Raw genomic sequence first — 25,176 nt, 5'->3', positions numbered from 1 at the left:
AAAATGCATGTTATCTGAACATAATGATACGTACAGATATATGTGTCTGAAATGAACGAGAGAACATGCCTGTGTATTGCAGAAACATACAATGCCATCATTTCATTCTGGCCACTGAGCTGAGAGACTATCCAAACTTTGCTCCTTAGTTTTAATCTTAATTGCAGTGCTTACTCACCTCTTTAATGTCACACTGAATGGATCTTGCAGCACTTTTAAGGATGGAACATGTTATTGGAACATTAGGGACTGTGAGAGAAAGAAGAGGGGAAGAAGGGGAAGAGAGATTAAAGAGGGGAGCGTGCTGACAGGGTCTCTGGTGTCACTGCACTGCAAGAAGAAAGTTGGGCGGAGGACGGGGAGTTGTTTATACACTCAAACTCACCCGCAGATCATCCCCAGTTAGACATTTACGTAATGAAGGCCGGAAAACACCTTCATGAATGTATGTAAATGCGCCCGCCTCTGTATTTGTTAAAACCATAAAGAGTGAGAATACGCACATGTTTGCACCACGTGTCTCAAAAATCTGTTTTCTTATTAAAATGCAAGCAAGCACAAACACACACATGCTGCTCATTTTGATCGGATGTGAGCCGTCACCGCATGAGCTGCCAGTCATCTTTCATCTCCAATTAGCCATCCATCATCCTTCATCTCTGTCTCGTGTCTCCATTTTTTCCGCCACCACCTCTGGAGGATAATTTCGTCCCAAACCCTGGCAGACGTACCTGTGCATCTGCTGCGTTTCTGGGGGGAAAAAAATAAAAAAATCCAGGCTGCTGAGCTTCATTCCAGCAATTAGGCGCAGCTGAGGGAAGGATCAGAAAATGTTAATGTAGAAGCAGAACAAACAGACAGTGACTTTAAGCAGGGGATAAGCCAAAACATCCTGCTCCATATTTCACGAGTGAGACTCCTCCTGGTGTCCAGAGACATTTCAGAATCGCTCGCAGTGAGCTGCAACAATTAGTCTGAATGTCAACTATTTGATTAAACTATTTGATTTTTTTAAGAAGTAGGTCAAAAGTCTCTGATTCCAGCTTGTTAAATGTGAATATTTTCCAGTTTCTTCACTCCTCTGTGACACTAAACAGAATACGCTTTCCTGGACAAAACAAGGACGTCATCTTGGGGCTTTGGGAAATACTGATCGAATGAATCAAAATAGTCTGGCCCACTTCGATTGGTGCGACAAAAAAATGAAAATAAGAGATGGTAGATGGAAAAAGAATTGAAAGAGAGAAATGACAAAAGTGACAAGGCCGTTTTACAGTATGTTCTGCAGGTCGTCTTTCGTTTTCCATTTCCTTGTGTTTGTTTTCTCCATTTTCTACAGAAATGTTCAATTCAAACTTCACCATGTTTCCCGTTAGGTTCTAAATAAAGTTATTGACAGGCCACAAATACAAAAGGTCACAGAGAGAACTAACAGGTTGAGCACATGAAGTAGAGAGAAGTACAAGAGGCTGATGGTGGATGACGCTGGCTCTGCTGAATAGGAGTATTTTAGCCCTCCGAGGGGTAGAATCATACGTGTGTAATGTATGCAGGTATTTTAACATTCATGCCATCGGTTGTTCCTGTTTTATTTTGGTCAGTGCAGCAAAGTTTTGTCCTTTTTCCTGTCTGTTTTTGTTTTTCCTCTGTTGCCCTCTGCCCCTCTCAGTGTTTCCCTCCTCTCAGCCTCTACGCTTGTGTTAAGCTCGGTGCTAAATTTACCATGAATATTGTACTTTAATCCAGCTCAAGGAGGGTTTTTCCTCGGCATAAGTGGCTTTCACACACACTTGAAACTTGTTTAAAAACTTCTATTTTTTTTGACTATCCTCCTCTTTTTCATGTCTGTCTCACTTCCACTCGCCCCTTCTCCCTCCTCGTCTGTCTCTCGACACTCCTTCACTTTCATCTTTCATCTCTGATTCTCTCCATTGCCGGGTCTCTCTGTGTGTTTTTGTGTACTCACCTTGGGCCGTGTTCAAATTTAATTGCACACACTGAGAGGAGTTAATATCTCATTAAATACAACACTAAAAGAAAAACCTGCAGTGTGTAAATGTAAATGTTTTTTCTTTATTGCTGTTACCTGAATCTTTTTATGAAATCAGGGCCTTTGTACGTTGTTTTGACATTTTTTGCCCTTTTACCATTCCATAACATCGCAGCATTTAATTTGTCTGCTCCTTTTTGTCGATGTTATAATTAGAAACATAGTCCCCACACCTAGAGCCCGAGTGTTTGTCAAAATTACCCCTCTCTTTGGTTTTGCTCCATCTCATATGTGTAAGGCAGTCTTCCCTTTCTTCACATGAAAGAAAAGCTTCTTTTAGCAGTGCAGAATATATTTTTTGAATCTTAAAGACTGGCAAAGGGCCACAATGCCAACTAAAGAACACAATTTAGAAACTGCAGTGGCTGCCAGTCCTCTTGGCAGTGGTGGCGTGTGTTTATTATAATTATGCTAATTTGCGAGAAAAAAAAACATTTGGGGAACGACTTTTCGATGCATCTTTAAAAATAACACCGCAACAATTTCCCCTTGTTCAGCGCGCTGGCCTTTTGTTCCAGGTCATGTAGGCAGCGTTTCGTGGTATTGATGCTGTTTGGACTCTTGCATAAATTGTGGCTCAAATTAACAAATAACAAGGGAGGGTTACTTTGAAGCTTTGCAGCCTTAGACATGGCGCAGAAACAAATTCCATTAAGAGGTTTCTTTGGCTTTAGATGTATAGCACTCAGTTTAAGAGCAGCTGCACAGTGCCCAAAGAGTAATGGTGCGTCTCCTTCCCCCCCCCCCCCCCCCTTGCTCTCTCTCTCACTTTTACCTCTGTAGTCCAGAGTGGTGGCGTGTATGACAGCTATCCTCAGCCAGATGGATGATCGTCACTATGCCACGTACATCGAAACCTTCAGTGGAACCACAGATCTGGTGGTAAGCACACACACACACACACACACACACACACACACACACACACACACACACACACACACACACACACACCTGCAGATGTCTCAAAATGTAGTGATAAACGTATAGGTGTATTCCTCTTCTCTTTTTTTCACCGCAGGACTTCCTGATGGAGTCCTTCATGCTTTTCAAGGACCTGATTGGGATACATGTGTACCCCTCTGACTGGATGGCCATGATCATGGTGCAGAACAGGTACAATATTACGTCCATACACAAACAGCTAAACACTACAGTCCCGAAATCTGCTTTTATGACCGAACAGGACACAGCTGCCCCCGACCTCGACCTGCTGTAGAGGCATCAAGGCTTGGTGTGTGTGACTTTCAAAGGATTGTTGATATCCACACAAACCCACACAGGGTACAGATAGCAAAGCCGGGATCAAGGCTGCTATGATGAAAAAGGCTGATGTGACAAATGTGTTTGTGTGCATGAACTGATGGAGTGAACGCCATGGGTGTATTTTTTTTTGTGTGATGTAAGCTGGAGGGGAGGCTGCTGCCGCTGTGTCAGAGGAAGAGAAAAGGCAAATAGGTGGAAGAGAGAGTGAGGCAGAGGAAGACAGGTTGATAAAGAGTTTTCAGACTGAAGTTATAGAAGAGATGTCTCGGTACAAAGAGAGAGAGAAATGAAAAAAGGAGGTGAGGGAGTTATTCAGCTCTGAATAATTGTGATAGATAGATAGTGCTGGGGCAGAAAGACTGGGAGCAGCTTTGCTATTTAACTTTAGAAACGCACGGAGTCACAACTCACTGATACACCTGCACACTGTGCGAAGCTGCTATCATGATCTATCACCATGACAGAAGTTTCGAATCTGAAGCAATAGTACAGCCGCGTCTGAAATAGCACTGTGAGCTCGAGCAGCTGTCAAAGCCGAAATTCTTTGATAAACAACAAATAAGTTTGTGATAAGTGACAGATTCTCATCTTTGTATTCTTAGACCGACTTTTTCTTAAAGTTGTTATTTCTTATGTATAAATCTGTCATCAACATCCAAACTGCTGCATGAGGGAGTTATTTTTTGTAGCATTGATGTCCATTTCCCTTTTATATGTCTCCACTTTATCTGCGTATTCTGTTTGGGTTTGTACAATAAATGTGTGCATTTCTGTCTGTCAGAGTGTTCCTGAGGGCCATCAATACCTACGCAGACACTATGAACCAGAAGTTCCTCAATAATGATGATTTTGAAGTACAGGTAAGAGGCTTTGTCTTGCGAATGCTGCCTGTATTACTTTAACGTTTCCGCAAGTCCTTAAAAAGTTTAATATCCAGTCAGTTTTAGACCTGAAAGCTTCTAAAAGGAACTTTTGTTGATACTGGCAGCCCCCTCTGGAGAAAAAATGATGATGGGTAAACAAAGTAAATGTTTTTTGCCCTGTTTCCTACAAACAGGCCAGACGGCGGCTTTTTTTCTTCAGGTTGTGAGACTCCTCAATTTATCCTCAGCACTCCGCCATAAAAAATAGTTTTAATTTTATGTCTTATTTCACCTGGATAAGTAGGAATCTGACCCGGTGACAGGCATTAGGTATAACTATTATAATCATACAGAAATAGCCAATCTTGCTGATGGCCTCATTTCCTCATGTAGGTCATTGAGAGGGATCAGTATTAAATTTAGATTATTACATAACCAGTAAAAAGTTACTTGTAGTTTGTTTAAAATGTCTTGAATACAGTTTTGACAGGCATTACACATGTATTGTATTATAAAGTAAACATTACTTATTGTAAGTTCAGTTTCAGTTTGAATCTGAATTTTCATTTTTTGGTGAACTTGCCCTTTAAAAGGCATCATAATGTTTTTTAAAAGGTCTTCAGAAGTCTTGCAGAAACCCTGTTTCAACATGGACGTCTAATGTCTCTCTCTACATTCCTCCTCCCGTCTAGTTATGGAACAACTACTTCCACTTGGCGGTGGCGTTTATTACCCAGGAGTCTCTGCAGCTTCAGCATTTCTCGCCAACCAAGAGGAACAAGATTTTGGCCAAGTGAGAGCGGGGCCATATAATGTCCTTATTTACCACACCTACACACCACTGCTCTAATGAAACACTCAGTGATTTGTGATCTATTTTGGAGTCTGCGTTTACTGTTTACACTCCCACTGCCTATTAAAGGCGCGTGGTGCCTGTAGACAGACGTTCAATTTGGTTCATGTTGGGACACATTAGTGCAGCATTATCTTTTCCACCGGGTTGCTCAGTTTCTGAAGGTGTAAAATAACAGTATTGATCGGGGCCATTGATTCCAAACTGCAGGGCTGATTTCTCTTCTCTGCGTCTGTCCCTGTATATTTTCTCTATTTCTTTATTTCTCTATTTCAGATACGGAGACATGAGAAGACTCATTGGCTTCGCTATACGTGATATCTGGTACAAACTAGGTAAGAAAATACAGTCAGTTTTTTTTTTTTTTAAATGTGTGGGGTTGGTAGCTTCTAGGTATGCAAACTTGTAATTACCCTGATATCAAGACATACCAGAGTGTGTAGGTGGCTGCAGGTGTCTCTTCACTTTCACTCCCCTTCACGACACAACCCATTGCCAGTAGAGTTGGTTTATCAGTACAGCATTTTAATGTGTTCAAATGTCAGCACCGTTTTACATGGACAGATTAAAATGCCTATCTTTTTATAAATAACATTCAGTATGGTATGGTTTAGAGCTAGGTGATATGGCAAAAAATATGTTGACAATGATTTCAGTTTGATCAATAACGATATATACAGTATATCACGTGATACAACTCTGATAATGCTGACAGCTGAAGAGTATCATGAGAAAAGGGTTCATTAATTAAACTTTATAACGCAGTTTATTATAGTATCATGAAAAATACGGTGTGGTTTGGATGTATTCTGCGAAAGAAATTGGTAAAAAGCATTGGTCATATGTTCTCATTTAACTTTGCCCACATGCTTTATCTGCCTTTAAAACTACAACTTAGCCTGTCGTGTAACTTCCTGACTGACGGCATATTTTGCAGACCATCTTAGTCTGTGCTTCGTTTGTATAATTGTCGTTGTGTTGTTTGTGAGCAGCTTCCCGGCTTTAGAAACACGGGTTCACTTTCAGCACTTCAGCGTAATGAGCTCCATGGCTATGTAAATAAACTGTTAGTGGATGAAGAGGGGTGGCAGGTTTCGGCAGGCAGAGTGGCTGAGGTTTGTGTTCAACAAGTGTTTGGTGTATTGATCATACTGTCTAGCTTTTGTTGCACGTATGGATAATGAGCTTTTTCTTCGCTGGCTCCAGTATAATATGTCCCAAAATCTGCTTAATTTCCTCCCCTTTGGGCTCTGCTCTGAATTTAAGATGCTGTCCACTGTCTGTGTGAGCGCAGCAGCGTGCTAACAGGCAGTGACACACAGAGCAGAGGCGGAGAGACAGCGCATTGAATGACTGTTGTCCTGTTTATTTCTGCCTTGTGATAGGCTGTTAGAAATGTCCTTGTAGAGGAGAGTGGCTCCAAAGTTATTCGCCGCTATCAACATAAATTTTGTCAGATAGTCTCTTGAGATAGTTCTATTGCTCAGTCCTAGTGTGGTATATTCTGAATATAAGAAGCAGAGTTCCAAATGGTTCTTTGGATTGGGATATTTTGGTAGACAGAGACTTGTAGAGTCCCGAGGGCAAACATCAAACAAACAGGTGATGAGCATAGGTGAAATGGTTCAGATATACTTTTACCTGTCCTTTTCGACTTTGTTGGTGTGTCTTTTAGGCAGTCACAAGATCTGCTTCATTCCCGGCATGGTGGGTCCCATCCTGGAGATGACTTTGATCCCGGAGGAAGAGTTGAGAAGGGCCACCATTCCCATCTTCTTTGACATGATCACATGTGAACATTCACACTCTGGAAACTTCCACAAGGTAAAAAGCGCACACAGATTTGTATTTGTCTGTGTGCAGAAAAATTCACACAAGACGCCTGAAGATTTACATTTAAACACACAAAATCTACAATTGCACTGAAACACTGTCCTCACACACATTGTTCTCCTCCTTCGGTTTCCTGTGACGCTGGACAGAAAAGTAAAAGAGACGCCTTAATTATGCCTGCATAATTGATTTCTTCTTCTATTCCTCTTCTCATTTGCTCTCTCATCTCCCTTTGTTCTCCCCCCCCTCTCTCTCTTTGTTTTCTCCGATAGTTTGAGAATGAGATCATTCTGAAGTTGGACCACGAGGTGGAGGGCGGAGGAGGAGACGAACGATACATGCAACTACTAGAGACCATGTAGGCTTGAGTGTTAGGCTTTACCACAATTACAGCAGCTGATAATGTTTGACTCAGTATGAAAAGGGCATAAGAATTACAGTAAAGTACTGCAAGAATATGACATAACATGGCACAAAAATGGTTAGAATTGAAATATCTCGACCACAGATGTTGTCCCATGTAACTACTTGCATGTGGTTTCCTGCTAACCCTCAGAAAGTTAACTTTTTGAAGCATCACTCATCTCTCAGCGCTACATTCACAGTCTCCTCTGATGATTAACTTATGGATGCTTGTGTTCCAGCCTGCTGGATTGCTCTGAAAAGAAACCCACGCTGAGGCCACAGGTGCAGCACTTTGTCGCCTTGGTGAAGGGACTCCTCATACGTCTCCTTGACTACCGCACCGTGATGAGCGATGACAGCCGGAACAACCGCATGAGCTGCACCGTCAATCTCCTGGTGCGTCCCCCCTTCTTTAAAGCTTAGCTGGCTGAGTTGTCCGAGCCTTGTGCTTTAAATTTCCCGTGGGCTCGATCGGGACTAAGGGGGGGGAGGTTGGGTCCTAGAATTGCATCATGTTGCTGTGAGCCTTTCCTCCATAAGAATTTAATTTTGTGTTTTCCTCATTGGAAAAAAAAAAAAAAACCTCATCCGACTCCTTTTAAACCTCCCATATGCTGCGATTCCCGCGTGCGTCATCATGGAGTTGCATTTATCGACACTAACCTTGTGATTCATGCACTGTACTGTGTTGCAGTAGGACTGAACTTCACAGCAGAGAGGCACTTATCTCAGACGTTCTGCGCACGTACCGACGCGTACACACATCAATAAACTCATTATTAATTGAAAAGCTAATGTAAGAGGAGAGTAGTAAGTGAGTGTGTTCCATACGGACCTCGATCAATAATCTCATCCGTACCAATAGAGCCACGCTGACTGAAGAGTTCATTAGGAAACACAGATTTTACGTCTAGTCTTACATGCCAAGGTCTTTGTATTGCTTTCCCACATTCAATTTGTGTGCTGATTGATCTAAAGGAAAGGATTCATCTCTGTGTCTGGTCTCTGACTGTTTGCAGGGGCTTGCATCAGCTCCTGTCTGTTCCACATCCTTTCTCTTATGTGATCTCCTAATCAGATTCCCCCACACGGAATTCTCAGATTTAGAAATGGATCTCATCTACCCCCCATATGATCTCGCCACAGCTGATTACATCACATAATTCTGACCCCTTGAACGCCGGCTTCCTTCTTTTATTTGTGTTTGTTTTTTATTTGAATTCTTTCCCTCTAATTTTCATTTATAAGGGTCCTTCTCAGAGCTAACGTTTAGGATCTTTTAATGATAAATGGATGCAAGGCTTTGTCTCAAAATGTGTTATTTTCTCCCCTGAGGAGAGGAGGCTGCTGGAACATTGCAGAGGTGTTTAGCTTGTAGCCTGGGGCAGCTGCCCATTAGCTATTCTCTTTCATTTGTTTGGCCAGCTAAAAAAAATCCCTTCTGCAGGGTTGGCTGGCACTAATGCACTCTCCCATCCATGGCCCCCCTCAGGCTAACTTCACTTAGGAAGTACACACATACACACCCAATCACAGGTATTTGCTATGCCTCCTCATGCAGATGCATTTTTAAAGAACACAAATACACTAAAGTAACCGCTACTAACTCTGGGCTAAAGGCTTTCCAGCATAACTTTAGCTGCTTGCGTGCAAAGCATGTTGGGAATGCAGATTACACCTCTCTACAAAATGTATGGGGATGTTTAACCAGCTACCACTTGGTTTGTTGTCAGGAAAGGTTCATAGAACAGGGGTCCCACGGTTTGTTGAAAGTTTGATGATTTGAGGGAAAAAAATCCATCATAAATAGACATAAATACACAATTCTATTTATATTTTTTTCACACTTTGTTTTCATAAAGAAGGTCCTAAACTGTAGCTTATGCACACCTGAGGGTAAGAAAGAGGGACGACTTAATATTCTATTGCTCTAGTAAGATTTGTTTTGTCTAAACTCTCTTAGTCTTTTTCCCTCCTGTGATACATGTATTGCAAACTTCAATCGTAATGTTATATTATATGACAGTCTGAGAAAACATCCACACCTGTGACAATGTGTTGGACAGGCTCTGCCCAGCTGCAGCAGTGTTATAACATGATTGTGAGCACAATGGGCAACTCTGCTTCTTGTTCTTGTTCTAGTTCTTGTTCTTGTTCTTCTTCATCTTCTTCTTCTTCTTCTTCTTCTTCTCTACCAAATAGACTCATTCTACTGTGTTCACACAGTCAAGCATCTGCTCCTTTCATATTATTGTCTGTGCGCTTCTGTAGAGTCAGCTAGTTCTCATTAAAACAATTCTCAGTGTTGTGAGACAGTAATTCATCTTGGTCTGTGTCTCAAACTACGCTGTGTCATGCCCCTAGAATTTTGAGTGAATTAAGCCGGGAAAGTCTTTGAATTTCATGTCTAAGACAGTGTAGGAATCCTGACAGAAGTTGATAGTGTAGTTCGACTGTGGGTTGTGTCGCTGTACGCTCAGAGGATGTGTCAGAAGAGACTGCTGTGAGTCATAACATCCGACCTTCATGTAGCTAGACAAGCCTCCAGCAGGAGATTGGCTCACTTAAGTTAAAAAGCATTGATGCAAGCAATGATGCGCCTGACCTTTGCAAAAATGAAGTAAATAGATATAAATAAGCATTCAGTATGCTTTGGCCTCGCTGCGATTCCCACAGTAATTGAGCTCTTTTTTTTTTCTCCACATTTTTGTGATTGTGTGTGTGTGTGTGTGTGTGTGTGTGTGCGTGTCTGTGTCTGTGTGTGTGTATTATTGTGTCTGCGGGCTCATGCTGCTGGTGGGAGGTGGGGTTATATCAGTTCGTTCCACTCCTCTGTTCTCTGTAGATGTCATTAAACTTCATTAAAATGGGAGTTGGTGCTGCTTAACTAACAAATGCGTGTGCACACACTCCCACACATTAATACACACAGGCAATCACACGTCTACAATATACGACACAGCACGCACACACAGTCATTTAGAACAAGCGTTTGGAAGCAGAAATATGAAATTAGAAACTCACAGTCAGTGCAGATCATCAGAGTGATTTTTGAAAAATCTCTCTCTGTCACACACACACACACACACACACACACACACACACACACACACACACACACATCGACTGACACTAACCTGACTTCTCCTTTTGATTCTGCAGAACTTTTACAAGGACATCAATCGTGAAGGGATGTACATCAGGTATTTACATGCTGAATTTCACATGGTATACTTTCAAAGTGGTGCACGTATGTGTTGTATGTGCCCGCGTGTGTGTGTCTGAACGTGTGTTTGTGTGCCTCCATAATCTGACAAGGGATTATATGAGTCCCGCTGAATTAATGTCAAAATCCACGGGATCAGCTCTTGGTCTGACTGGAGGGAGAGCAGAGAGAGAAAGAGAGACATGTTGGGAGCCAGAGAGGGAGAGTTGGAGAGATGGAGGAAGACGGGATGATTTCAGGGGCTGGAGAGAGAGGAAGAGAGATAGAGAGGGAATACAGATCCTGTCAGGTCCCAGGGTGCCTATCTGGAGATGGCTTATAGACATAATTAGTTATCTGTATGTGTGAATGTGAGCTCGGCTCTGTGGTTGATCAGCTGCCTCCGTCTATCCTGTGGAGAATGTGGTAATATTCGGCCAGTTCACTTGTTAATGTTGGCAAACAAACAAAGTTTAATGCAAACACACACACGCTCGACGTATGCGTTAGACCTGTTAGATTATGAACCAGGATGTTATCTTGCACAAAGATCCAGTTATATTGCTAAAGGCCATACATGGATAATAAAAAACCAACACTAATTATGTTACAGCCCAGTGAGGCAATTATGCAACATTACATTTGCAGCTGAATTGCTGAGAAGCTCACACGACGGCTGAATATTACCTTAGCTCAAATGTTACTTGTATGTGTCACAGCTAAAAAAAAACATGAAAACGAGCCTAAAATTTACAAAGAAAACATCATTTTCACGGCACGCTCATTTTGAATTCCCTCAGTATCCGACAACATTAACCGTGCAGCCCGTTATGAAACTCCAATTCAGTAATGTTCAGACTTGCCCATTCAGTAAATTGCAACAATAAAAAGTGAATTGTCCAAAGCGCAGTCTGTTCTTCTGATATGCATCAGTGGCTCTGTTTTCTATAAAGTCCTCTCTGCAGTGTTTTGTTTCATTTGTATTCACAGCGATGAAAAACTGTTGCATTGTCCCCGATTCTGTACCAGTACCCACCGTGTTAATGACGACGATGTGTGTGCTATACACTAATCGTGACAGTGTACTGTTAATACAAGAACTCAGCATTCTTCACATCATCAGACATCAATCAAACGTTGACCTCCGGACACAACTGGCACCTGGTTTTCTAGACATTTGATATTGGATTTTTTGATTGCTTGTGACACTGTCTCACTAGAATATACAGTTGTTTAGGTTGTTTGCAGCTGTGGATACCAGGTACATTCCCTTTTGATTATTAAAAAAACATTTGTCAGTGTGTTTAATAGGAATGGGAAGCACAGATTAATAACAATAAGATACAATTTCACGATAAGAATAGTCTCACGATACCATGATAATCGATACATTGCGAGACAATTTTCTAAAGATACAGCACAATATCCGTATGACTGCAGGGATAAGGTATTTAATCGCTGCATTGTGGGGTCAGCATCACAGAATTTGACACTAACTGAGATGAAACAATGTATAAAAAGCACTCCCAGTCTTACTTTAGCGCCTCTTCGTAACACACACCGAATGAAACTTGTCCATCATCATTCCAGTGCGCCTCATGTTTTGATTAATATGACAATATTTGGCACCAGCGTACTGATAATCGTATCTCAAGAGGAAGCATCACCATATATTGCTGTATTGATTATTTGGCCCACTCCTAGTTTTAATGTTAACACATGACGTGCTCAGAATCATCTTTTTGGAATCAGGTGATAGCTAATATCATGTTCCAGTTTTCAGCAGTTATAGACTGTACACTAACGATGTTTCAGTTTAAGCATGCTATGGCCAGCGTTTTCCATTCGGTAATTATATAAACTCCACTTTACTTAATTAATTAGAGGGCAAAATGAGACCTATTTAAATTGTGATGATGAATTCCACAAATGTCAAAGAGGAATGAGAAGCCTCTCACCCATTTCGGCTTTTTGACAAGCACATCAGTGGTGGTTCATGCAGAGAGACGGAGGAAGGGAACAAGAAGAGTCACAGAGGGATGGAGAGAAAAAGAGACAAATAAGTGACAGTGAGTTAGTCAACCGAACAAGTAGATGAACATGCAGATTTAGTCAAACGCAAGGGAAGGACTGAAGCCAGCAGGGCTCAGTTGTCAGCTGTGATGTTTTACGGCCTTTTGATAGTGTCAGATAGCTCATTAAAACCAAACTTATCAGAGGAATAAACGCTTGAAGATACACCAGTGTGATTAGAACAACCTAGAACGACAGCAACAATCCTGGGGCCATTGAGATGTTTAGTCAGTGGATTGGACTGCGATTGAGTTGGTAAAAGTGAGTGGAAAGACATATGAGGAGATGAGATGAGGGGGAAGAAAAGACGCTTCAACATTTCAGCCGGACGGAGTGAACGATCGACCTTAGAGTGCAGGCATACCGCCGAAGCGTACAGGGGATTGTTCATTTAGAGGAATCAAGAAGCCAAAGCCTCCTTGCTTCAGTCTAGCCTCAGGCAATGTGGCAAAATGTTTTCTACAGGGAGAGGGAGACAGAAAACTAAAAAGATGAGGCAGTAAAGGTGAGTCCACCAGAAGCCAAATGTTCCCATTTTCCTCCAAGTCAGGAGGAAACATTATTGGGCTCCCAAACATCTGTCGGATCATTAAAGAGACACGCACTGAATCTTGTTTTTGTGTTTATGCCTGCGTGTGTGTGTGTGTGTGCACGCTCTTGAATGACGACTCTAAGCTGTGTGTTTCAGGGTATGTATAGGTGATGTGGGGGTGTGTGAAAGAGACGGATTGAATGACAAAGTGATAAATTCATGTGCGGCTCTTCAAGTTGCCCAACAGTGGCATCTAGTGGAGTGATGTCTGAGTTGCATGTTTCACTTGACCTCTGTCACTGTCACTGTGTGTGTGTGTTTTTTTACACGTGTGTGTGTGTGATCAGGTACCTGTACAAGTTGAGGGACCTTCACCTGGAGGGTGAGAACTACACTGAGGCGGCGTACACACTGCTGCTCCACTCCCGCCTGCTCAAGGTAGGACATGCACACACTTAAAAAGAGATATTTTGTCATTTAATGCCGGAGCCAGTGTCGCGCTCTGCCTAATTACTTGTCCGTCTGCCACGAGTGAGACAGTTTTTTATTAGCTGATAGATGGTTGCTATGACTCTGGCCTCCGAATGATGAAGCTCTGAGGTGAGTTTATGGCATGGCATCGGCCACTGTGGCTTCATCACTATGGTGATTAATGGGGAAATTGTGTCTGTGTGTGTGTATGTGTCTGTGTGTGTGTGTGTGTGGGCCGGTTTGTGTGCTCACGCATGTGTCTGAGTGTGTTTGACCTCTTTTGTTCCTTCATCCCTTTTATTAGACACTTAGAGTTTCACAGGGAAGGACAGAGGACCAGGGGCATCTCTCTGTCTCTCTCTCTCTGTCTTGTCTGGTGTCATTACATCAAAGCAGTTGAACTCTATAATGTTTTTTATAATCTCCATTCATCGTCGGTGTCGGTCCCGTCATGCCCGCTTCACATTAAGGCAAAGAGCGGGCTCTAATACAGAGAAAGCTCTAATTCTTTCTCCTCCCCAGTTTCCTGAGCAGATGGAACAGTTCCAATGACATAAGTCAGTTTTGAAGATCACGATGTACATTTTTGTTTGTTTTTCTAAATGGATTTCATTTATGTAATGGAAGATTAACGATCCCCTCATTTATATATAATAAATGAGCAGGGCGCTTCATGTTTTGTGCACACTCTGCTTAGGCTGATATTGATTTATTACAACAAAGGAGCTCTTTAAGTTCTTCCCCTCTTTTGTTTTAACATCATGATTAATGGGACGGTACGAAACAGAGTTAGCCTGTTTTTTTTTTTTTCTTTGGTTTCAGCAATTAAAAAAAGAAAATTGTACATACTGTATCTCACCTTTTGTCTCTGTGCCTCCATTCCAGTGGTTGGATGAGATGTGCAGCCCCCAGTTCGAGTCCCACGGCTCCCAGACCCAGCGGCAGCTCAAAGAGACGCTCTACGACACCATCATTGACTACTTCGACAAGGGCAAGGTCAGCATCCTTTTATTGCTGTGTTACATCTGAACTTTGAAGTGGTCATAAAATCTTAAATTTTGTCCATTCCTTGATAATAATATTTCTTCAGTCTGCGACGGTCCACTGATGGAAAGGCATTTTTAGTATTGTCCTGTGAGGTCCATCGCTTATATGTTCTTTTCTTCCTGCCGGCTGTTGTTAGGGATGTTTGTGTCATTATGTTGCCGCCTACAACATGAAAGTGTCCCCACCTTCTTCTGCTCACCTCTGACCCGCAGGACAGCCCCTGGACATTCGCTTCCACACCCAGTTTGGAAAGCCAATCAGCTTTAGCACTAAGACAGAGCACACTGCAGTGACAAGTGTCTTTTTCCAGTTGTTTTCTAAATGCAGTTGAACACGATAATAACCAATGAAATTTCAGTGATCATAAGAGGTTTCAGAATCATCGGAGGGCATGTTTATTCAAGGATAAAGCAGCAAAACTATATTACCCTCATTCAGTTTATAAAGCCTGGTTGTACTCCTGCAGTTATTTTTGGTGAAAAGAACGCACAAGTAGTTTGGAAATAACTTGCCCAACACCGCAAACTAAAGTAACAAACTCAACTGTTGATATCCCAAAGATAAAAAGGCAGCACACACACAAATATATGTATGGCATAGTTGACTAATCCCAATTACAAGTCCTTTTATGATCATGTCAACATGCATGCTAACCTTTCAGTCTACTGGTCTTCATTACTGCTCCTGTAAGCCTACAGCAGACGCATTTGATTGCTCAGTAACAATCATTTTCTTGAAAAAACTTTCATTCATCATTAATGTTCCCTTGTAGCGAACGTGATCCGGTGGCAGGCGATAATAATAAGGATAAAGAAAAAGCAGCTGATGATTTTAGCTTTTGATTTTAAGTAGGTCATAAAGAGGCTTTGGTAATAAATTGAGACTTTCATAACCAGTAAAAACTCATCGTAGACACCTTCACAGAGTGTTGCTTGCAGCTCCAAAGTGAATCATGACTCTGGAGAGAATATTAAAGCTTTGATTTTAGAAAATTAACATATCTTTTTGAATTCATTTCACACAAAAAAACCAGATCACAGAACCAGACAAAATGTTTTTCTCTCCTTGGGGATTAGCTGAAGTCCGTAAATATCAGAATTCAGTGCACAGATGTGTATTTTGGAGAAGTTTCCCTTCTTCATTCATACCTCCAGTATCTTTTAAGGGATGAGACAGTGTTGCAATCATGCAGTCACAGTCTCTGAGCACCGCGTTGGTGTCACAGTCATTTTGTATTCACCAAAAGTGCTTTGTGTTCTTTGAAGCAGGGATAGAGACATCTCCCTTTCTCTCGCCAGGGACCTGGAAAAAGAGATTTTCATGAGATGAATTCCCACCACCACAGCTGCTGCCGCTTTATTAGCAGATGGTGCAATGACGGACATTCTTCTTTTTCCCTTTGTGTGTGTGTGTGTGTGTGTGCGTGTGTTTAGATGTGGGAAGAGGCCATTACTCTGTGTAAGGAACTCGCTGATCAGTACGAAAACGAGATCTTTGACTACGAATTGCTCAGCAGGAGACTGGTAATACTCGACAATCTCAAATCTTCACCCTATCTTCTGCACAACAACCATTATCTCATTTTTTCTGCATTATCTCATCTCCTGAATTCCCTTTATAGATGTTATAAATGTTATTGGATAAAAGGGGGTGTTTAAAGAAAGGGAAGAGAATTCAGGCCATTTTATGTCAGGTTGTTATAACTGCAGTAACATCACTTCAGCTGTTGTTTACTCAACGCTTGAAAGCTAAATCTAAGAAAACTTTCCAGCAGCCAGACTGTAAGTGCTAAGTTGTACGGAACATCTTAACCTCAGCACATGTTGTTCCCTATGAGTCTCCACACTAAGTTCATCGTCTGCACTCATACGTCACAATCAATCATCCACAATGAAAAACTAATTGACGTGACACAATCCTCCTTTCAATCTGATCTTCTGCATGAAGAACTCTTAAACTTGGAGCTTCCATTATTACCATATGACCTCAGAAAATGTGATTTCTCAGCGTCTTCAAACCCCTCCTAACCCGTCTCACTTTGCCCTCTCAGTCACTCATCTATTCCTTTCATCTCTTCCTTTAGGACCACAGCGGATGTGATTCTCTCCATACTCCTAATAATCCCAACTCGTTCTTTAGCGCCACCTTCTCCTCTGTCTCTCCTTCACTCAACTCTTCTTCTCCCCTCCCCACAGAGAATGACACTTTTTCCTAACAATGGAGAAATCTTTTTCTCTCTCTTTATATGACTGCACCAGTGGCTCTCTTAGCTAATGCTGAATTTATGTGGTTATCTAAATGACAGACATTGCCCTTGGATGCTAGGCACTTTATTTTTTTTCTACATCTATCACCCTCAAAGGCCCAGCATTCTGCTGAGGGTAGCTCTGTCATTGGCACAAGTTGATAAAACTGCTACGGCTGCACACAGTGCACATCTGAAGCTCTCCCCTGAACACATCCTCACATCCTGTCTCCCTCTTTCTCTCTCTCTCTGTCTCTCTATCTCTCCGTCTGCAGGAAAAACAAGCCAAGTTCTATGAGAACATTATGAAGATCCTGCGGCCGAAGCCGGACTACTTTGCAGTGGGCTACTATGGCCAGGGCTACCCTCCTTTCCTCAGGGTTTGTGTTTGTAATATTCTCACCTCTCAGCACACACATGCTGACTCCCCTGCTTCTGCAAAAAGGTCAGAAAACTTTATCAGCACTGAAGCTTTTTTAAAATTGCAGCAGTGGACAAGTTTCTAAATACACCAGTGAGATAGTTAACATTATGGGACGTTGAGAACCTAATGGGGACATTGTGGATCTGTGGAGTTCAGCAAACTGCAGGAATAAAATATTCCACTGTTTCGTGCTCCTGTATTCAAAAGGTGTGTCGGCTGCTGTGCTAAGGAGTATGACAAAGACTCAGGCTCAGGGCATGGGCGATGAGTGGAGGCGAAATGAACCACCGCACAAAACACAGTCACAATGTTTTTGTAAACAATCAGACCACTGCTGCTCCAATTCTCACTAAGACCACCAAAGTGGAACACCCAGTTCAGCCCAGTTCTCAGAGCCTTGCAGTGGATTCCTATGCATCAAATAATCGATTTGAAAATGCTATTATTGAAGCACTGAATGGTTTGGGGCCAAAATACATCTCTGATCTGCTGCTCTGTTTACGAGCCATCCAGAGCTCTCGGATCATCTGGGCGAGTTTTGACTGTCCAAAGGGTCAGAAACAAAAAGGAAGAGGCAGGTTTCAGTTCAGCTCAGAACACCTGAGGTCTTAAAACGCTTGTCACTGCCTTTCCCGTGATGTTACATAATCATGATTTCGCAGTTGTTAAATCATTTAAATCTATTGTAACTACTGTTTTATTTTAGTTTTTTATATGAAATGTACTATTGGAGTAAACCTACCTTGCCTTGGAAAAAGATATGTCTACCATATTGGACTGTCCTATTGGAGGAAGTCATAATCAAACAGGAATTTGGCCTGTGTTGGCCTACAGAATGAACAAAGGTGCAATCTTCTCATTGTTACTATGAACTCCAATTAATTTCCTGTGGTTTCAGAACAAGGTGTTCATTCACCGCGGCAAGGAGTATGAACGCAGAGAAGACTTTCAGAACCAGCTGATGAGCCAGTTCCCCAGCGCTGTGCGCCTCAACACCACCACCATGCCCGGAGATGATATCAGAAACTCTCCACTTCAGTGTATCCTTCTGGCACCATAACACGTCCACACACATGTGGATGTACATAGAAAACAGACAGTGTAAATGTAAATGCGAATGCTATACATGGTCTACAGTCTATAAGAACTTTTGTGGATTAATGCATTGAGAGAGAACAACACATTGATTTTCTCTGCAGTGGCTGTGAGATTTAATTGTTCTTGGATCGCTGAAGAAAAGTCACAACAAATCTGAATCTGAGATCTGGTACTTTTTGAAAAATTACATCAGGGGACCTTTTACTCCAAACACAAGAAAACTTACCCCGACATCTAGACCCTTTTCGTCTGGATCTAAATGTTGTTTTGGTGTGCCTCTGCATATATAAACCCAGCCGCTTGAGGTCACATCTGTCTCAGATGACACAGGGATGTAGAGATACCCTCCATCACGCATTGATGTTTCATTCCTGAGAGATTTGAACCAGATATCCAGTGTTTCACAGTGCAGCCAGTCCTCGAGATTCCTCCTCGCCTGAAGAACAAACCTTGCCCTGACCAGATTATCAAGTCAGTCAAACAGCATCTTAACTCATATTTTCATGGGGAAAACTGTAAATGTCTGTGGAACAAATGGCAAGATGATAATGTTACGTCTGACTCCAATGTAAATTCTGTTTCAATTTCCTTTGTTTGATTTTGAACTCTGCCTCACTCTTCTTCCACCATCTGCAGCTTCTACAAGTCCAACTATGTGCAACGTTTTCACTATTCCAGGCCTGTGAGGAAAGGACCTGTGGACCCCAACAATGAGTTTGCTGTGAGTTTTCTTTTTGTAATGAAAAGATTTATGACCACAGGGACTGTGGTCATAAATCTTTCTAGTGCATCCTTGTATTGTTATCAGTCGGTAAAGATGAGTTTCTTTTCTGTAAAATAATAGGATTTCATTTAAAAGAAGCCCATTTTACAATTACTGTATATGATAAGACATCTGTTTGTGTTTCAAGATTTCAGATGAGCACTTGAGATGCAACGTCAGATATAGGTATTGTTGGACAAGTTTAGATGTGCATTGACCAAGAAATTTACCAAAAGCAGGCCTTCAAGTTCTGAAGACAACAATAGAGACCAAAAAGAGGGAAAACACTGAGAAAAGGAATCAGGCCTGTGCTGGATGAGTGAGATGAAGAAAGGAAGAATTTTTTTCCCAACTACTATTTCATAGGGATCTGATTTAGTCTTCACCTGCCAATGGAAGAGAAGAAAAGAAGAATGGAGAATGTTGTCTAAAGAAATTGGAATTAAATGGTGGACAAAAGGGGATGCAAAATGATGAAGTGACTGGAAAAGGAAATAATAAACTACAAGAGCAAAATATCACAACAAAGCAAAGGAAAGTGTTTTGGAAGCACCACAACACTTCTATTTACACTCACAGTACCAAACCCTCTGTGGTCAGCACAGTTTGACAGGACAGTCACTGATTGCCTCGCCTGTAACTGCACTTCATCTTCACCTATGAACAATGTGCCAATCAACTTTACACCAGCTGATATTCCTGCAAGGACACTGCCACACACTCTTACCTTCACAGTGGTCCCAAGACATCAAATGTGTTATAGGAACAGGAACCGTCAACAGAGAAACATTTAAATGTAATTCAAGATATAACTGGAAAACTAGACATTTTATTCACAACAGACAGTATCCAAGCAAGCAGACTTCTGAGCAGGACTTTGATTTTTTTTTCAACAGCAGTCAGTGTCTGACTTGGTATCATGTTATGCGTATACACAAGTGGCAGAAGCTCATCTATCGGCTGTCTTTTTTCTTCGTTTGATCCCTGTGTTTAGTCCATGTGGATCGAACGCACAACCTTCACCACTGTGTATAAGCTGCCAGGGATCCTGCGCTGGTTTGAGGCTACTGACATGAAACATGTAAGTCTGTGAGGCCGTGTTCTCACTCAGTGATTGACACATGTGTGTTTGCTTTGAACTGTTGCCTCCAGGGTAGCATTTCAGTGTTTCTTATTATATATTTCCCACATCCTCTTATTCCGTCTCTTTTCGCCTTATTTTTTCACATCTCTCTCCTCCCTCGCTCTGCTCTTCCTGCCACTCTCTGTCCAGACCACCTTGTCTCCTTTGGAGAACGCCATAGAGACCATGGAGTCCACCAATGAGAAGATTCTGACCATGATTAACCAATACCAGGCGGACTGGAGCCTCCCCATCAACCCTCTCTCCATGCTGCTCAATGGCATCGTGGACCCGGCTGTGATGGGCGGCTTTGCGAAATATGAGAAGGTAAAAGAATCAACACTGAATGTATACCCCCTCGAGAAAATACACTTTTCAAGGCCCAATGAGAGTTAAACTGAGCTTGATTATTATTAATTACAGCCTTGGTTATGGGTCATTATTTCTTGTCATGGTTTTTTGTTTTTCTTGTTGTTTTCTTCTAAACATGTTCTGATTCATTGTGAGTGTGTTTGTAGAATTTTAAAAGGTGCGCTTCTCTATGATGCCTGACCCCCTTAAAATGATATCTGTGCTTGAGGGACTGCTTTACTGCAAGATTAATCTCTCGTGATGAATTGACTAGAATTCACATAGTATCAACAAGCAATAACATCTCCTGAGGCTGCTGTTTTCATCACTCCAAATATCATAAGCTGTCGGCTTCAAACACCAGTCAGTGTCAGAATATAGGATCATTTTTAGCGTGTTTTGAAAGTGTAATTGGATGGAAAAGTCATGAAATGGATTTCTGATGTATCATCTGTATCAGGCGTTCTTTACCGACGAGTACAACCAGCAGCACCCGGAGGACAGAGATAAACTGCTGCGCCTCAAAGACCTCATCGCATGGCAGGTACTGAACACGCCAGCTCACATTCTTGGACACATATAAACACCACGTGTAGTTGCCTCACTTTTATGTCGACGTTCTCTTGACACTTTTTGTTTTTTAACAGATCCCGTTACTCGGTGGGGGGATCTCTCTCCACGGGAAGAGGGTGACGGACGACCTGCGCCCTTTCCACGAGCGCATGGAGGAGTGTTTCAAACAGCTGAAGAAGAAAGTGGAGAAGGAGTACGGAGTGAGAGAGCTGGTAAGAACCGGTAGCGGTCTGAAGTCTAAAAACACGTTCCGGAAAAAAACACAGTTGCTGCGGTGCAGCTGCGTTAATTAAGCCGCAAATGAGCTGACCCTGGTGGATTTTAAAGATCAAAGTGCTCATAAGAGCCTCAGAGTGGAGCATTGACGTGGGATTCGTACCTTTCAATTTCTCGACAACGAGAGCAAAGTTTGGGTGGACTGAGTGGGGCTAAATATGGTCATTAACTTGTAAATTGGCTCTGCCCTTCAGGAGCGATTAGACTAATGATGAGTGGGAGTGATGACATGCTGTTTTTAAGGGCAACTTCACTTGTTTATGCTCCTCTTGCATTCTCTAATGATGCACTTCTGCTTTGTTTCACTGTCACAATCCAAGCAAGAGTATTGGCTTTTCATCACAATATAATGTAGCCCGACTCTGTGTTTTCAGCCCGACCTGGATGAGAGGAAGTCCACTCGTCCTCGCTCCATGCTGCGCTCTTTTCGTCAGTCCATCATCTCCATCAACTCGCTGCAGGGATCTGAATGTGGGACACCGACCAAGCTCCATGCAGACAGGTAGGCACACGCGTACATGTTGATGAATGAATCCGCCTGGTGACCTTGGAGTGTCGAGAGAACCTCGAAAGATAATGCAAGGATGACACATCTCATCCACAGGTTACATCCACTATGTAGTAAAAGAAATGCCACCAATTTGTCTCAATTAAAGCACACAGTCAGTCTCAAACTGCAAAGATCTGTTCCTAGCAACAAACTGTATACGGAAATTCAACATTCAGCCCGATTTATTTACTACTCACACCCTCCCCAGGGACCTCCCCCCCGAGTCGCCGACCTCCTGGACCCTTCAGCGCTCGAGCGGGAGCATGAGCGCAAGCACAACGGAGGAGGTGGTGGTGACGGTGGGTGACGCCGAGGTCAAGCTGAGAAAGAGTAAGAAGAAGAAGAAGAGGAGCAGCATGATCTTCATCACGGAGGAAAGAGAAAGGACAAGCACGTTGGACTGCAAACGGGTGAGAACGAGCTCTAGTGGGCGGTAGAGCACGGGACGAGAGGGGAGGGAGGAAAAGAAGCGAGTGAAGGGGTGTCCAAGTTATGGAGGTGCTGCGGCTGCTGAGTTTTGTGTGATCTCTGTCTCCCTCTAGCTGTCCAAGAAACAGGAGTTCCGCAGTGACACCAACTTGTCTGAGCCAAACGAAGGAAATGTGTCGTTGACCAACGCCAACTCCAGATCCCTGCCCGCCATCACAGGTGACTAACAATACAATAAGTAGTGTCCTGTAATTGAGTTACAGCTACGGACCAACATTGTGTTCTTTTTCTGTGAAAGCTGACTGTAAGGAAAAACACACACAAGGTCATTGCAGGAATATGACTTTTGAGGTGCAGTGTAGGGCCGCAGCTAACCTGATTACCTCCGCAAAGGAGGTTATGTTTCTGCCCGTGTCTGGCTGATTGGGTCTCGGCCCAGAATGGACCCCATTCTGTCTATGGTGCAGACAGATCCAGGAATTTTCTCTCACTGTTTTCACTTTCTTGGCTGGTATCTATGAGTGAGATCAATTTGATGCAAGTCCAAATAAAAATCTGGATCTGGCAGATTTGAATGTGTTTTAATGTTGGATTGGATTGTTTGAATTAAAGGGGACTGTTGGGTCTGCAGATGTCTGAGCACTATTCAAGTTTTCATTATAAAATCATCCGCAAATTATTTTCACTATTAATCAGAAAGTCCATAAAATGTCAAAAATATGAGGAAAATGCCTGTCACAATTTACCAGAGCCCAAAGTGACGTCTTAATTTTGTTTCTTTTGTCCAACCCACGGCACAAAACCAATTCTTTAGCAAATGACAAAGAAAAGCAGCACATCCTAACATCTTAGAAGCTGAAACCAGCCAATGTTTGGATCGATCAATTTTCTAATTGTGTGGCTGTAGTAGAGCGGCCGTATATACAGTGACACAAAATTGGCAAGCTAGAGAGTGTTGAGGTGAGAGCCTGACCGAACACAAACCCTGATGTAAGGTGGTAAATTAGTCAGTCAGACATGTCGGTTGTAATTTTCCAAACTGGCCCCCAGACTCATCCAGTTCATATTTCATTGTTACAGTTACATAACCCTGCACTTCCAAATAGTGCATCAGGCCACAATTTACTCATGTTTCTCTGGCATCGTGCCACATTGAACCAGGCCAGCTGAGCCAGCACTGACTGTGGTGTTAATACACTGCTGCAGATTAATCAGCCCCGCTGACTACAAACTGTACAGCCTGAGCACACAGTTAATCAGCAGAACAGTTACAAGAGAACAATTTCAAACTTTTGTCTGTGTCCGTGAGCTTTTAAGTCGTAATGTGGAAACAAGATGGATGCCATTTTATTTTTTCGGATAAGTGATAGTCACAAAACTCACGTAAACGATTCACGCTAACACTGAAGTTGATTCCGTCCACAGGTCTGTCCTTGGCGGTGGTGGGGGGCGCAGAAGAGGGGGACACCATCAGAGCCAGGAGGGACAGTAAGAGCATGTCTGTCTGTGGGACCACTGACCGCACGGCTGACAGGCGCTCAAAGGGAGTCATCAACCTCCTCTTCAAGTCCAAGGTGAGAACAACTGGTTTCATGTTGTTCCCTAGAGAAACAATCAGGCTGGCACTCACAAATCAGCACTACAATTCACGTACTGATTGGTCACTTGTTTGGGTGATGGGCTAAACTTTTTGTCGCTGAGAATAGATAGATAGAATGTACTACATCCAAAATCTACTGATGTGCATTATTTGAGTATTTTACACCAGCAAAGACTTCCAATTAAACAACATGGAGCCATTTTAAGTCATGTTTAGCCTAACTGAGTGCAAACCTTGTCGTTTCATTATGCATGTTTGTCTGTTTGTTTCTACAGAGCTCCAAATCAGAGGATGCGAAGTCCAGTGATGCAGCCAAAGACAGCGCCAATCACTTCTGAAATGCGCCTTATTAATTCCCTGTTCCTTTGCCTTTTTTTTTTTTTATGCATTTGTTTTTTACAAAGAAGCTCACATCAACCTGCGGGGCGCAACCAATTATGTATTCACTCCCTCTCAGTCAGTCTGCCTGTCAGTTCCTGTATTGCTCTCGCCTGAATATAATTGATTTTACCTATCAATAAAGGCTATTTTTGCACCATGACCTTTTTCCTGGTAATTCAAATGATTCCCGGTGAGGCTAAATGCCACCTTACAAGCTTTTTCAATCAATTCAGCTTCAACATGAACGAGCAAACACAAACCATCCCGCTGATGTGCTTGATTAAAAAGCGTCTTGTTATATACTTTCCCGCGTTGTTGACTGAAGTTAATGGAAAAATAACAATTTGATAAAGCACAAAGGTTACTGTGTCCTCCCAAAGGACTTTAAACTGGAACACGCTGCCAGAAAAAGCTTTGGCACTGATACAACAAACAAAGTCTGATAAATTCAGATATAATAGGGAGCAACAAACTCTGGAGCCAAGTGCACAAACGCCACAACATTTGTTGTTTGAGCACAGTTTAGGCCAAATCTGTTATTGTGCTTGAGTATGATTTGTAACAACATTTACTTTTATTTAAAGTCTGAAAACAAATAAAACTTTGGGGAATAGTTTAATATTCGGGAGATAAATGCTCTTTGAGTTGTATGACAAATTTTGGACCACTTTTTATTGTCTGTTTGCCAACTCTGCTGGCTTAATTCAGCATTTAGAGTGGAAGCAAGGGAAAACAGCAAGCTTTTCTCTGCAACAAAGTCAACAG

At 42.3% G+C, this 25,176-nt stretch overlaps 1 protein-coding gene across 3 annotated transcripts in view; it reads left to right on the top strand.

Annotated features, from left to right (window-relative positions):
- The window catches only part of dock2 (dedicator of cytokinesis 2), a 107,278-nt gene extending 82,707 nt beyond the window's left edge, over positions 1 to 24,571 (top strand). For 2 of the 3 annotated variants that reach the window (XM_030396590.1, XM_030396589.1), the window contains 25 exons: positions 2,834 to 2,932; positions 3,072 to 3,166; positions 4,098 to 4,176; positions 4,872 to 4,972; positions 5,309 to 5,367; positions 6,708 to 6,856; positions 7,138 to 7,223; positions 7,510 to 7,666; positions 10,433 to 10,473; positions 13,428 to 13,518; positions 14,437 to 14,547; positions 16,032 to 16,121; positions 17,119 to 17,223; positions 18,166 to 18,307; positions 18,755 to 18,836; positions 19,002 to 19,086; positions 20,123 to 20,209; positions 20,402 to 20,578; positions 21,063 to 21,146; positions 21,250 to 21,387; positions 21,826 to 21,953; positions 22,210 to 22,411; positions 22,544 to 22,649; positions 23,856 to 24,004; positions 24,306 to 24,571. In XM_030396590.1, the coding sequence (XP_030252450.1) occupies positions 2,834 to 2,932; positions 3,072 to 3,166; positions 4,098 to 4,176; positions 4,872 to 4,972; positions 5,309 to 5,367; positions 6,708 to 6,856; positions 7,138 to 7,223; positions 7,510 to 7,666; positions 10,433 to 10,473; positions 13,428 to 13,518; positions 14,437 to 14,547; positions 16,032 to 16,121; positions 17,119 to 17,223; positions 18,166 to 18,307; positions 18,755 to 18,836; positions 19,002 to 19,086; positions 20,123 to 20,209; positions 20,402 to 20,578; positions 21,063 to 21,146; positions 21,250 to 21,387; positions 21,826 to 21,953; positions 22,210 to 22,411; positions 22,544 to 22,649; positions 23,856 to 24,004; positions 24,306 to 24,368 (2,706 nt within the window). In that variant the 3' untranslated portion in view covers positions 24,369 to 24,571. The other variant, XM_030396593.1, reaches the window with a different exon arrangement.
- Positions 24,572 to 25,176: the final 605 nt, after the last annotated feature.

Source organism: Sparus aurata, chromosome 18 (genome assembly GCF_900880675.1).
Source record: "Sparus aurata chromosome 18, fSpaAur1.1, whole genome shotgun sequence".
Taxonomy (NCBI): domain Eukaryota; kingdom Metazoa; phylum Chordata; class Actinopteri; order Spariformes; family Sparidae; genus Sparus; species Sparus aurata.
The sequence above is the reverse complement of the archived record's forward strand: the minus strand, read 5'-3'. Positions and strand labels throughout refer to the sequence as shown.